At 35.0% G+C, this 14568-nt stretch overlaps 1 protein-coding gene across 1 annotated transcript in view; it reads right to left on the bottom strand.

Moving 5' to 3' along the window:
- LOC123322588 (otoferlin-like) overlaps positions 1 to 14568 on the bottom strand; it is a 229341-nt gene that overhangs the window by 110812 nt on the left and 103961 nt on the right. The window contains exon 8 of the mRNA XM_044910534.1: positions 1123 to 1207. Coding sequence (XP_044766469.1) covers positions 1123 to 1207 — 85 coding nt within the window. The remainder of the gene's footprint in view (positions 1 to 1122; positions 1208 to 14568) is intronic.

Genomic DNA, 14568 nt, shown 5'->3' with positions numbered 1-14568 from the left:
CTATACCTATCCGGCTGATATACATCGACATTTCAATACTGTGGGTGTCGATTCCGGTCAGATAAATTTGACAACAGTAGATTGATTTTGTCGCATTGAGAATAGAGTAACCGATATGTATATTTTACCGGCCTAGTAGTATCGAAATCCATTTGAATTTTTTGGCAATGAGCGAAAGGATAAAGGATCAAACTGAGATGGACTGTGATGGTGAGGAACAATTCATGTTCATGCTTGACAGTTTCATCAAATTTGAAAAATAAACGCAAAATATTAGAGTAACGTGGGTTCAAAAAAATTCGTCATCAATAGAATGATAATCTGAATTTTCTAGTTGGACTGCCAAGCTAGCATAATTAAAAATTATGGTTTTTACTAAAATGCAAAATGATGTTTCAAGAAGACCTTCGTCAGAAATAGGAAAAATAGAAGGAAAATTGAAATATTTTTTTGATAAATGTCAGGATCGAGTGTCCCAATGCTGGTGTAGATTATCAATCTTTTCAAAGTAATGTTTCGTAATGTGTCATTTTCAACAAGATTGGGTCAGAGCACACACAGCTACAGAAATCATAACTGCTCTAAGGAATGTTTTTCAGGATCGACTCATAAACCTCAATGCCGGAAATGAATCTCCGCAAAAACTGTGTGATGGCCGTAGGCCTCATTTAAAAAATAGAGAAACCTCAAACTCATTATAATGAAAATCATTTTATTCAGTTCCTTTAGTTCAGTTACGCTTTCTCATCAAGTATTGGCCACATCAATTCACAACAGACTTGATAGTACGATGCCGCCCTGGAAAAGGTCGAAGTTATATATACGGTTATGAGAAAAACCCTATAATGATTTTATATAATTCGTAGCTATAACGAAAACAAAATTCGGCATGGAATCTATTATAGGGACCTGCATTATCGACTTCTAGGGGGAATTTTTCTCCATTAACTTAGAATTTATTGATTTCCAATGTAAATATGTTGTTAGTTAATGAATGAGTGACGCTCAGAGTAGTTAGTTAGTAATGCTATAAGCGAGTTGATCCAAAATACAAACTAGATCTATTTCGATCTAACATTTTGCATAAGCCATTATTAATAAGCATTTCTTCATTTGAAATACCTGGCTGTGCCCAAACAGTTCCAATGTCCATTTTGAAATTAGCAATAAATTTATCACCTCTAGGAAACATTCTATGACGCCAGGCCTAAGAAGATAAAGAAATAATGAGAAGATGATACTGTCAATATTGGAATTAATTAATTATTCTTGATTTCATTGAATCTCTGACTTTGTTATGAGATTCCACAACTGCAACTATGAAATGTAAATAGCTGAATATTTTCTTGAAATTCATATTTTTCAAGTTATCGTCACTTCCGGTAATACTCGAAATAGCTGTACACCCAGTGACGGTTCCAGGAATGATTTGGGGGAGGGGGGCATAATTTTATATTTGAAATTCCGTAAGGTGTTTGTTGAAATAAAATAGGTATATTTTAATAATTGCATATGTAAGGGGGAAACGAAATCATTTTTCGATATTGGAAATAATACCTACTCCTCTCAAGTTCTCAAAGTGCAACTCTCCTAGTATTAAATCTTCAAATTTCATCGACCTCTGAGCAACCGTTCGATCTTGACGAATTTTTATCTGACCCCATCTTTTTCTGGATTTTTAGAAAGACAACTTTGGACAAGTGTATCCCCTAGAAAAATCTAAAAGAGCATCTCTTCTAGTGACAAAATCTCTTAATTTCATAGAGCTCTGTGAAACCGTTCAGTCCTGACAATTTTTTAACTGACCACATCTTTTTGGGAATTTTTCGAAGGTCAAATTTCGACACGAGTATGCCGTTTGCCCCAGAAAAATCATCCTAGATGTAAATGTGATACATATTCTAAAATAGCAATTCTTCAAATAATAAAATCTCGGAATTTCATCGACCTATAATCATGTAGTCTGAAAGTTTTGGTTGCCAATGAGTAACAATGACCAAGCGTCTACGGATTATCCGTCCACGAAATCTTTTCGTTATTGAATCATTTTTTATTGACACTAGAAATAAGGTTCAGGGCCATCAACTAATCAATCTTAACTTAATCTTCGCGATTTATTGTACGAATCATTGTCAGTCTTACCATATCTTGTTATATTTGAAAACTTATTATCTTATTAAACTATTCTTTTCCGCACATAGATTTTTTTAAGTTTGCTACTCGAAATGGCGAATTAGCCTAATCTGGCCAAAATAGACTTTTTGGGAATATTGTAAGTATATTTGTTCAAAAATATTTCTGGAGTTTACCCGGGTATAGTAGCGCATATCCATCTTGTAATTTTTTCATTGTATTTTCAATCACTTCATTGGTTTCTGGTTGATTGATTCTCGTAATACCAGTCCTCCGTCAATAGGTCCTTTCGTTTGCATAAAAAGTGTAGCACTTTTCTATACTCAATTTTAGTATTCGTTTTCTGATTGAATTAACACCAGTGTAGAGGAGGTGTAGTTTATCTACATCTCCTTTTGACTATGTGTAGATAAACTACACTTCCTCTACACTGGTGTAAATCAAATCGAGTGTAGAAAAGTGCTACACTTTTTATGCAAACGAAAGGACCTAATGATATCATTTTTTGAGAACAGGAATATGTGAAAAATAGATGAATAATATCATTGAGTATTAATACTTTTTACTCAATGATAATATCCATCGTATCTTATCTTATCCATTATTACTTATTTTATCTACAGAAATAACCCTTTGCTCTTTTATTAAACCTTGGCTTAACAAACAAATAAGTGTACAAAACTATTTCAGGTTGTGCCTACGTTCTATGCAATCAGAACTTTTATGCCCGTTTGCACCGTTTCGCTGGTAACCATGGTTAAACTAATCGATGTTTAATATTTAAACGTTGCTTAGCGGTTGTCGGTTTGCACCGTGGAATCATAATCGCTGTGTACTTTAATCATCGATAGGTTTGGCAACACCACTTACAGCATATAAAATTCAAAATTTCAGCCAAGCACATCATAGAAGATAAATTAAAAAGAAAAAGAATTCAAGGTTTTGTGACTAAAGTTCTGTTGTCAAGGTGGAAAATTCGAACATTTCTTTTGGAGTTTCGGTGTTGTGTTGTGTTGACACATTTGTCAATCGAATTTGAAGTTTTACTTCAATCAACGTTTTAATCGAGCTCTAAACGGGCAAATTTCTGCGTTTAGTTTAAACGACGTTTAAGGGCCTTATAATCAACGTTTAGGAACGGTGCAACCCGGTTAGGGAATTAAACGTTGTTTAAGAATATAATCGTTGTTTAGAGAAACGGTGCAAACGGCCATAAGGGTCTTGTTCTCGTCAAAATCTGCGAGTCGGCGCTGGAATCATACATAAATGAACAACACAATTCAGAAATCACAAAGCGAAACACAAATTCTACACGAATCACCTCTTAATTATAAATCTGGCTTTAAGCTCTCTCAGGGTTTCTGTTGTAATGAGATATTGACACCGAACAGACTGAGGGATTATTTGATCTTACAGAAAGCCCCTGGGTAAGGAATAGAAATACCCAGCTTCATTGCTATCAAGTACCTACATAATATAATAGGTATGTATGGGTTGAAGTGCTTCCATTTTCAGGAATTATTCACATTGATATTAAATATCATTATTAACGTTGAATTGCATGCAACCTGTATGTATAGGGATAGTTATTATCATTATGTTGAGTTTTCTTGATACTTGTGACTAGGATGAGCCCAGAATCTTAAATGATAAATCTTTTATTGTCCCTAATCTACCATATTGACTCAACATTTTAATGAATTAATCATGCTTCATGCCTGCCTTTTGAAATAATTCAGTCCCCTAGTTTTTCAAAGTACTCAGGGTAAGTTTTCCACGTTAATGAATATGTATTCAACAAAAAATAACGCATAATTCAGTTTCTTTAGTTCAATTATCTGTCACCATCAAGTATCGGTCACTTACAATGTGCACACATTTGCAATATTTTCATTTTCTGTCTGATGGTTCATTTCCCTGTCAAATCATATTCAATTCAAGATTTCACAGGTATATAGAAAGGTGTATTGTTCTTAAAAATCCACACACCTCTTTAATTTTCATTTGAATAAGGCATTGTAAGTTGCGTCCACTAAAAATGTTCGATAATATTTCAGGATGAAAGGAGCTTCTTTGAATTTTGAGGTGAATTTGGTTTTTTATGGGTGCTGATACTTTTTCTGTTTTGAATACATACATTTGTTTGTACAGAGCACATATTCGTCGCGTTGAATCTGGAGCTCCATAATTATGGTAAAATTAAAAGAACTAGGTAGGATGCACTATAGTGCAATCTATTTTTTTCTAATTTTGAATAGGTTGTTATATACATATATGTTGGTATATGAATACAAATTAAAAGTACCAAAAACGTCTTTGAAAGCTCGCAGATTCCTTCAAAATCGTATAGTGACGGAAATTATTCAATATTTCACTTCGTTACTATGAAAGCAAGTATGGTTTCATCATCACTTGTGAAATATTTCACTTTGCGTAACTGTTTGCGAAAAGTAAAACGTCACAAAACGACCATGAATTTTAAAAAGTGTCACATTATATGTCAAAATTAGAAAAAAATTATTTCCGCTTTCTAGCTAGATTGTCTCTCCCAAGTTAGGAGGCTCTTTTATATGTATCATCAGCCTGTAGGAAGACACAGTAACAAATAACAACAAACAACCTCTCCAGGTTAGGTCAAGTTTCCCACTAGGATTGATTCCTATTCGAACCTCGCGAAAATTCTTTGAGGGATGAAATTTCAGCCCATCTTCATTAGGGTTCTCATGTTATAGTGTGGGACTAATAGCTGAAAAAAGAGTTCGGGCGAAGAGCCGAAGATGTCTTCGCTATCGGTTCATTATCAGAACAACTTATTAAGGAACGAAACCTTACATGTAATTAGAAGTGATGTCCACTAGAGTCTTGTCTCGTCTTGGAAACGAGACGAGACATGATATTTTATCGGCGAGACGAGACGAGACTTTTCTCGGTCTCGTCTCGTGCCTCGTACGATAGTCTCTCAGTGGTCTCATAGTCACGGGAATATTTTGGACAATAAAGGAGTTTTACTTCTGAATTTGAAAACTTTGGAATAATTTGTTCGTATTCATTTAGATTTGACAAAAGCTTTTGATACCGTGAATCATAATATTTTGTTGGACAAATTGAACAATTATGGGATAAGAGGTAAGGCTCTGCAACTGTTAACATCATATCTGGAAAAAAGGTACCATAGGGTGAAGGTCAATGATGTTCTGACTGATTATTGTGAGATGTTTACTGGTGTCCCTCAGGGTACTGTTTTGGGACCATTGTTTTTCATATTATATGTTAATGATGTTTTTGACTCTGTGCCTGAGGATGTTGTAGTCTCTTTCGCTGATGATACCACAGTGGTGTCGACTGGTAAAGATTGGAGAGAAGTACAGACTAATTTGAACAATTATTCGGAGAACATAAGTGACTGGTTAACTTCAAACATGCTCTCTCTGAATGTAGACAAGACAGTCTACATAACTTTCGGTAACTACTGTAATAGCTTTCCACAGTCTTTGCACATATGTATAAATGGGAAATTAATAAATAGGGTCGATTCGGTTGAATACTTGGGATTAATATTGGACTACAGAATGAGGTGGGACAAGCATGTTGAATATTTGCTGAATAAGACGAAGTACTTGGTGTTTATATTTCACAAAATTTGTAAGATAATGCCCGGTGAGATTCTTCTTATGCTATACTATGCATTGTTCCATAGTGTAATAAATTATGGAATAATTGCTTGGGGTGGAGCTTATTCGAACTGTCTAAACCTCTAAAAGAATCAACAAAAAAGAATATTAAGGATTGTTAATAAGAATAAAGTTGCTCAGGGCATCCCTTTAGATGTTGAAAATTTGTTTTGACTGGAATCTCTGAAGTACCATTATGACAACCTTAAGAGTGAGTTTTTACGGTCAAGAAGTATCACTAGGAACAAGAGCGTTCAATTGCCAATAAGATTCAGGACTGTAAGTTTTAAAAGTAGTATTGTTAGAGCAATAGGTGTTTTAAACTCTCTCCCAAATGAACTCAAGGTTTTTAATGATGGTTGTTTCAGGAAAAGTAGACTAAAAAGTTGGATTGCAGCTAAATACTAATGAGTTTGTATGTTTATTTTTATTATATCATGAAAACATTGTATTTCACAGATTGCTATCTGATAAAATTAATTGTGTATTGATTTTAATTTGCTTATTTTTTATATTGTTGGTTATAAGTTGTTCAAATACAGTTGACCCAATCGAGCTCACAAACAGGCAACTCGATTGCCTCTGTGAGATGCACATATTATATTTGTGTATTTTCGATTTGAATAAATAAAATAAAATTCAATATGACTTTTTTCCATTTTTTCCCATACAAAATTTCAAAAACTTTCATGATAATCAAAGGCGAGCAGCAACAGCAACGCCTATAAAAATCCAATTACGTTGCATCAAAGATTATAGAGTTAGGTTAGGTTAGGTTGCGTAATCTTTGCGTAGCATGTTGCACCAGTGAGTACATCGTGCGAAGCCACAGATTACAGAGTAGAAGCACGGTTGTTCTTTTGTTTGAGCGAGGTAAGACCCTCAAGTCTCGGATCACTTCGAAGCCTTCATGCGCGTACTCACTAACGAGCAGGAACAGCAACGCCCATGTTGCCACCATATATCTATTATACCAATATTGATAACACGCGTTCTAGACTACGACAAAAAATGACGCCAAATCGTTGGGAGGAATCCACTTGTACGCATGCGCGAATTAGAAGTTCGAAAATGACAATGAAAATATTGGTTAGGTTGTTTTCATATTTGACGTTGAATGATTGAATGAATACAAAATACAAATTTTGAGAAGAATTTTATGTGAGGCGAAAGTTAATGAATATTAAATTCATCGAGTATGTATCCGTTTTTTTCAACTTTCAGATGAATTAACGAAAAGAGATCAAACCAAATAAGTGCATAAAAACTATTCAACCAATATTATTATGATTTGTGAAATAATAATTAAGTGCCGAAAAGGAATAGTATTGTCCATACTCAGTAAACTCAAGAATGACATCATAACAAGTGCGTTTTATATTACTGTTTCATACCAGTATCAATTATTACGTGTACGTGTAAACATCATACTTATCTCACCTCCTGAATTTCCCCTCTTGTAAATCTACTCAATGCTCAATAAAAAATATTTTTGGGTCAACATTTAATGTAATATGTAGTTATATTAGATATAAAAGTACAGAGTGCTCATTAAAAGAGCCATGCTTCAATAGAATCCATACAATAATCAATTTGGCAATAAGAATATTTAGAAGATGAGAAACTGGTAGATATTAGTAACTACAGTTGAGCTTTATAGATATAGATGTCGATTTAGATGTTTCACTATCTCAGTGTCGAAAAAAACAATCATAAATTGAACTAGAAGTATTACCTCAATTCCCAACTGAATTTCAAGACAATAACAGACTTATCTAGATACAATGCAGATAATATACAACAGTGAACAACCTAGAAAAATGTATTCACATTCCTACAATTTTGTTGAACATAATTTTTGTTAACCTCGGCACTCCGCATTTCTGTGGAAAACACATAATATTTCACTATTGTTATGAATCCGAGCGTCTAGTGCTGCAAAATGATGAAGTTTCATGAATTTTGACTTCTAATTATCAGAAATCAACGATGAAATACAAATTACTACGTAATGCAAACCTGAATTTGAACCTGATTCAAATTATTATCAATATATTGTAAGGTTAAGGTCGAAAATATTCGAATGGTTGTGAAGTAAAATCATTTCATTCCTGTCAGTTCATAAATCGATGTATCAGAAAGAGACAGAGCTAATCAGGTATTTTTATTCTTAATATTTCTGCACATGCGCAGAAGTCGATTCCGGCCACGGGCTGACTTCAATTTTCGATGTCCCATTATCGATATAGAATATAATAGATATATGGTTGCCACATATGCATGTTGCACACATAGACTTATAATACATGGACTCACTGTCACGTGACTTTTCAGTAGATCGAGGGGTTGTATGCATTAGAGAGAGACAGGCTTATGCGTTTTGATCGAACAAGAAAGAGATGAACTGATTCCGTGTGGGCAATGTCAAAATCATATGATGGATGTAAACAAATATGTGACGCAGACGTTGCCCACAAGGTGTTCATACGTTGATTATTATTCACATTATATTTATTCTTGAATGAAACTCACATAATTTTTATATTTTCCATTTTGAAGGAATGTTAAGGAATTCCTGTTTGCCTTCTCGATAGCTTGTTGAACATTTATTATGGAAAATTTTTACAATTTTCGCAGACTTTGCCCACAAGGTGTTGATACGTTGATTATTATTCTCATTACATCTATTCTTGAATAAAACTCACATATTTTTGGACATAATTCATTTCGAAGGAATGCTTTGGAATTCCTATGTCTCTTCTCGGAAGCTTGTTGAAAATTTATTAAAGAAAATTTTCGCATAAACTTGTGTTCTATAACCTTTTGACAGCTTGCCCACAAACTCTCCATCTTATTCAACCAACCGACTTCTCTCTCACATGCGGAGTCCATGTTATTTATAAGTCTATGGTTGCCATTGAACTAAAGAAAGTTTCTTTAGTTCAATGATGGTTGCACAGCACCAGTGAGTACGTCCCGTTCTTCGTTGCGGTTTTACTTTCCTTTGAGAGTGGCGAAGACCGACATGTTTCGGATCGCTTCGAAGACTGCGACGAACGAGGAAGGTCCCAGTTTTATGGGATTTTTATGGCTGGTTGCTGTTGCTGCTCGCCAGTGAGTACGCGCTTTTCGATGAACGTCGTAAAATTTTATGGGATTTTCATGGCCGTTGAGGCCATGAGTACGTGCGTTTTGCAGCAAATCCCTTCGTTCTGTCAGCCTTCAATATATTGGTGAAATAAGACTATCCACCACTTGTTGACCATTTCCCAGGGACAGTTATTTTCATTATTTTTGAGGAAACATTGTTAATTAGCGATGGTAACAAACATGGTGATACATAACTATTCGGAAATACACCAAGGATCGAAATATAGAGGTTGGACCTAATATACCTTGAAAAGCATTGGCTGTGGGAAAATCCTTCAGGGTTAATTGACAAAAGATTATAATGTGACAGCAAGAATAATTCACATGAAGAAATAACATTCAATAACACAGCAACATTTTCTGACATTCGAAAGCATACTTTTCATGAGTTGAATAAAATTGAAATTTCCCTCTGACACAATGAAGTCTTTAATTGCGTTTTTCTCAAAAACAGGTAAAATAATCGTGCTCGAAAAATAATACCAATACTATGAACAAATAATTTTTACATCCCACTTTTCAATCGAAATTACTAGGAAGTGTCGTCAAAAATAGCTACCATTTCATTTCATCATCAGAAATCCTTCTTGTGGCAGAAGCTATAACAAAATTTGGAATAATATATGAAATGAGATAACTTTTCCAAAATTATGCCTCTGTACCAATTTTGATGACACTGAGAAATGAACGCTTCAATTATCTGTAATTTTTCAATATTTCATTAAGTCCTACTTGATCTGCACGTCATATTTGGATTCAAATTCCTATTCCTTTGGCAATGTCCCAATAGTTATGAAACACTCCGTATAATGCTATTTTAAAAGACTCTCTGTTTCTTCCACTCATTGATGTCTTTGAATAACTTCCTTCAATTTTCCCAATTTATACGAAAACTTTATAACCTGGGTGAACTTTGAATATATTTCATGCGGTAGGTACCTACTATAAGAAATACGGATTATAAGTAACAAAGAATTATTGACAGGAATTGAAATCGAATCAGCTGAAACCATCAGAATTCAGTTGTTTGTGTAGAAGGAAATTCGAATTTCAATTTTCATATTTTAAAATTTTTTATGATGTTGATAAAGATGTTTAAATTTTCGGTTTCAAACGGCTTATTCTAGAGTTGATGTTATAATTATCATAATTATACTTCCAAAGTTTCAAAGGCAAATCATTGGAAAAAATTATCCGATAGATTAACAAGAGTATGGTACAGTTGCAGGAAAGTCCATTAAGATTTGATGCCCCATCAAAATTTAAAACTGTAATTTTTGAAGGGAAAAATGGAGGATTAACATTTTTATGGTGTATTAAATTTTAATGTCTATTCCTGTAACTGGACGTATGCCTCATAATTATGATTAGACTTAAATATTCAGCTTTCACAAAACGTTTATGAACCACGAGACTAAGAGACTCTCCCACGAGACGAGACGAGACTATAATAGACTATAGACTATAATGAAGCCCAGGAGACGAGAATGGAGAAGAGGCTATGTCTATGGTCTCGTGGACATCTATCTCATCGTGAGTCTCTATAGGTACCTTGAGGTACCTTAACCTATAATTCAAGAAAGTCTGCTGTTTGGTTGTCTTACAATTCTCAAATTTACATATGATACAAAACTTATGCGTTTTAATGCATGCCTTTTCGCTGAAGTTATAGCCGATTTTGCCAACTAATTCATTGAACTGATGGAGAAAACTGTGTGGATTTTAGCACATCAAATCTGTTCTTTTTGTTTCCGTTCAGAAAATATTACTTATATTTGAAATAATGGAATCCTACGGTACCATGATACTCGTTAAACAACGATGTATTTCGTTTGTTCTGATTCCCATAATCTGGAACTCAAACGAAGTTTACCCAGCCCAGAGTTGCCAACTCAAACACGGTTTTCATTAGACAAAATAAGTAGCTTTCCGAACTTGTTCGGGCATGTGAAATCTGAGCTCAAGATATCAAAAGGAGATATAGATAATACCAAGACCAAGGACGGATAGAATGGATATAAATTGCAAGGGCGCATCGTTGAAGAATAACTAGAATATACACGGTGGTTCACAATGAAGGCCCATATTTGCGAGGCTTATAACTTTTATTAGGAGAGCCATAGAGTGCTCAAACTTTTGCATACTATTCCTTATATCATTTTTATGAATTTTCAAAAGCCCGTATCTTTTCAGCCGAACCGACTTGCAAAAAATTGCAGGGGGAAAAAATGTTTGGACCTTGAAAATCTTCTACTAAAATATATGGACGAATCAAAGACTCACGTATACTCTTTAGAGGATAGATGGTTACATCGTTTAGTGATAAAAATGCCGTTTCGAACCTTCGAATTCTAACTTTTTCTGAAGAGAATTTCGGAATGTTCTAACGAATATTTTAATTCAATCAAACAAAATGGTTCTTGAAAATTGTCATGACTATACTTTAGCAAAAGGTGAAACACAATCAAAAAAATTATGAAAAATGTTTGTGAAAAATCTAATGTTATGCACTGTCTGTTACAAACGTTCTTCAAACCAACGTTGCGTAACAAATAACATTGGACAAATGAGAATAAACAAAACGTTTCGGAGTCACTCACTCAGAGAGTAAATTGAAATTTCCAGAATTATTCGCATGAAAGCTTCTTATTTGGAAAATTCCTTGTCACAATTGTGCCTATCCATCCCATGATACCTATTCTCCAATACATAACTAATAAAAAGTTTGCTAGACCAACTATTTCAATTCGACAGTCAGTCTTCCTTAAATTATGATTTTTCTTTTAATTTTGAATACATTTAGCAAATTTAAGCTTTCTTTGAGTTTATGCCCTGAATAAATATATTATAAACATCCAAAGTGGGGATAAGTGGGTTTTTCCATTCTTTCATGGTCCATAAATTGAATCATTGGGTTTGATAGATTACACAATCCTCTATTAAATGCCTGAACTCACAGCTGGTTCAAATGCGGACTGATAAAAATCTATTCGATCATCTCTGTTCCAGAAATATTATATGCAGTGGGTTTTCAAAAATAAGTCTTTTTTTCAGGGGGTAAACTGACTATTTGACAAGTTGAATAATAATTTCCTTGAAACCCATGAGTGAATTTATCCAATATCAAAGGTGAAGAAAGTCTATTAAACATTCTTGCTTTTTAGAACCAGCCCACGTACCATAAGCTCACGACAAGCGCACGACTCGACAATGATCCCGTTTTTTCCCTTTTTTCCTGCCTTATCTTTAAGTCGAATAGTTGAAAATTTGTACCAAAGATCATCAGTATTCTCTGTATGAACATCTTGATAACACGAAAACTGTCGGTTGTAATTAGATTGCAGACAACGCCTCATCGAATTCGACATCGACAAGTTGTCGATATATTGTCGATCGATTATGAGGCGCCGTTTAGGCCAAAACTGTTTCAACGAATTATTTATTTTTTTAGTCCAAATATACATATATCCTCACCTAGAATAGTAAATATCACCTACATTGACCAATATATCAACTAGAATAATTTATATATTTTAAGACATACTTTTGACCGAAACGGCGTGAAATCCAAATATATTATAATTTGAACTATTTCATGTCACCAGGAGATGGCGCAGCCTATGCGAGTTTCAAGAAAATAGATCATTCGGCAACCCTGTCAAACGAGGTCAGTAGTACGGAAAGTGGCTTATACACTCAGAGACAAAATTAACCGGCCACCCATCTCGAATCGCATATGGCTTGTTTTCCATAACTTTTTCTTCGACAACTTGGCGCAATGTGATGAGTGGGGAAATCGACAACCAATAAAACAATCATACATATGTTTTGTTAACTTCTTTCCTTTTTATTCAACAATAATGAGTTCAGTCGGAAGTTGACATTCTCGTCGCAACTTTAATGTACAGGATAAATTTGTTTTTGAATGTTGTGATACAATTTTTTCCAATAAAACCGAGGTGTTGGGAAGCCGTTATTTTCTCCACATTAAAAAAAAAATGCCATTGGACGCAGCCGGAGCAGCTAAGGCTGTAGCACTTGCAGACGCTGGGTTCAGCCAGCGTAGGATTGGAAGACTGCTTGGATATCCAAGAACCACCATACAAGATGCTATTCGGCGTTACAGAGATACTGGTTTGTACACAAGAAGGCCAGGACAGGGTCGTAGAAGGTGTACATCAGAGAGATATGATCGTTACATCGTCTCGAACGTTATGCGAAATCGGTTCACAACAGCGTCTGAGGCTCGTAACCGCTTGTTTGAGGTACGAAATATAAGTGTAAGTCTTCGAACAATAAGAAGAAGGTTGGCTGAGAGGGATTTCAGAGCATATAGACCAGCTCGAGTCCCAGAACTGACCACAGTTCATAGAAGAGCGAGACTTGAATTTGCCCGAGATCACATAAATTGGACTTCCGAACAATGGAAAGCTGTTCTGTTCACGGATGAATCGAGAATTTCTTTACGACATCCTGATGGACGTCAGCGAGTGTATAGACCCGTGGTGAGAGGTTTGCTGAAGGCTGTTTGGTGCAAACAGTAGGTTTCGAAGGTGGTTCGATCATGGTGTGGGCTGGCATGGCTTACGACGCCCGTACAGAGTTGGTCGTCTTTGATAGAGGCAGCGTTGATGCTCACAGGTACGTGACAGAAGTCCTTGAACAACATGTCATTCCTTTGGCGCCATTAATAGGCGATAATTTTATTTTAATGCACGACAACGCTCGTGCGCACACCTCCAGAGTGGTCACCGAATACTTGGACGACGTCAATATTCGACGATTACCGTGGCCAGCTCGAAGTACAGATTTAAACCCTATAGAACATGTATGGGACAATCTAAAAAGACGGATCCGGAGTAGTGTGGCAGTTCCTACGACCATGAGTGAGCTAAAAGCTGCAGCATTTGAGGAGTGGGAAAATATTCCACAAAGGGATATTCAAAATGGGCTCCCCAATCGGTTACAGGAGGTTATTAGGGCTAGAGGAGGAAATACGCGATATTAATGCGACGATTCAGAGCGATTTTTTCTTTTAATTAATCATTTTTATTTTCTGTAAGTTGACTGCAAAACGATATTTCTTTATTTTATGTTTCAATTAAACTATTTTACATTTAACATAAGTCTTTTTTTTACTATAAAGGTTTGCCCGATGTGAAAACATCACATAATTAATTGAATTACCATAGAATTTCGAATGAATTCGTAAAATGTAGGTGGCCGGTTAATTTTGCCCCTAAGTGTAGATAGCACTAGCACCGGTACTGTTATCGTTATGCAGATAGCTAATAGCTCTTCTACAAAGAGTAACAGTTGGGCTGCGCCGCAAACGGTGATTAAAGCACTTATTTAAAACGCCGAAAGCGTAGCGTTCTAGAAACGGAAGGTTTCCATTTTTAGAAGGCTATTTTGGAATTTCGAAACGAGTACTTTACTATTTCAATTTCCGTAAAGCAAACTATATTTTCAATAGCTCGAATACAAAACATATTCATATTTTAGGTTGAAAATACTTACTAACTAGGTTCTAGTCAAATTACGTGTTTGATCATCTGTTACAAGTTTCCAATTTTGATGTTAGCTTGAGAACACAAAAATAAAAATGTCCAAA

The sequence above is a fragment of the Coccinella septempunctata genome, chromosome 1 (assembly GCF_907165205.1).
Source record: "Coccinella septempunctata chromosome 1, icCocSept1.1, whole genome shotgun sequence".
In the NCBI taxonomy this organism is placed as follows: domain Eukaryota; kingdom Metazoa; phylum Arthropoda; class Insecta; order Coleoptera; family Coccinellidae; genus Coccinella; species Coccinella septempunctata.
Note: the sequence above shows the minus strand (reverse complement) of the source record. Positions and strands in the feature narration are given on the sequence as shown.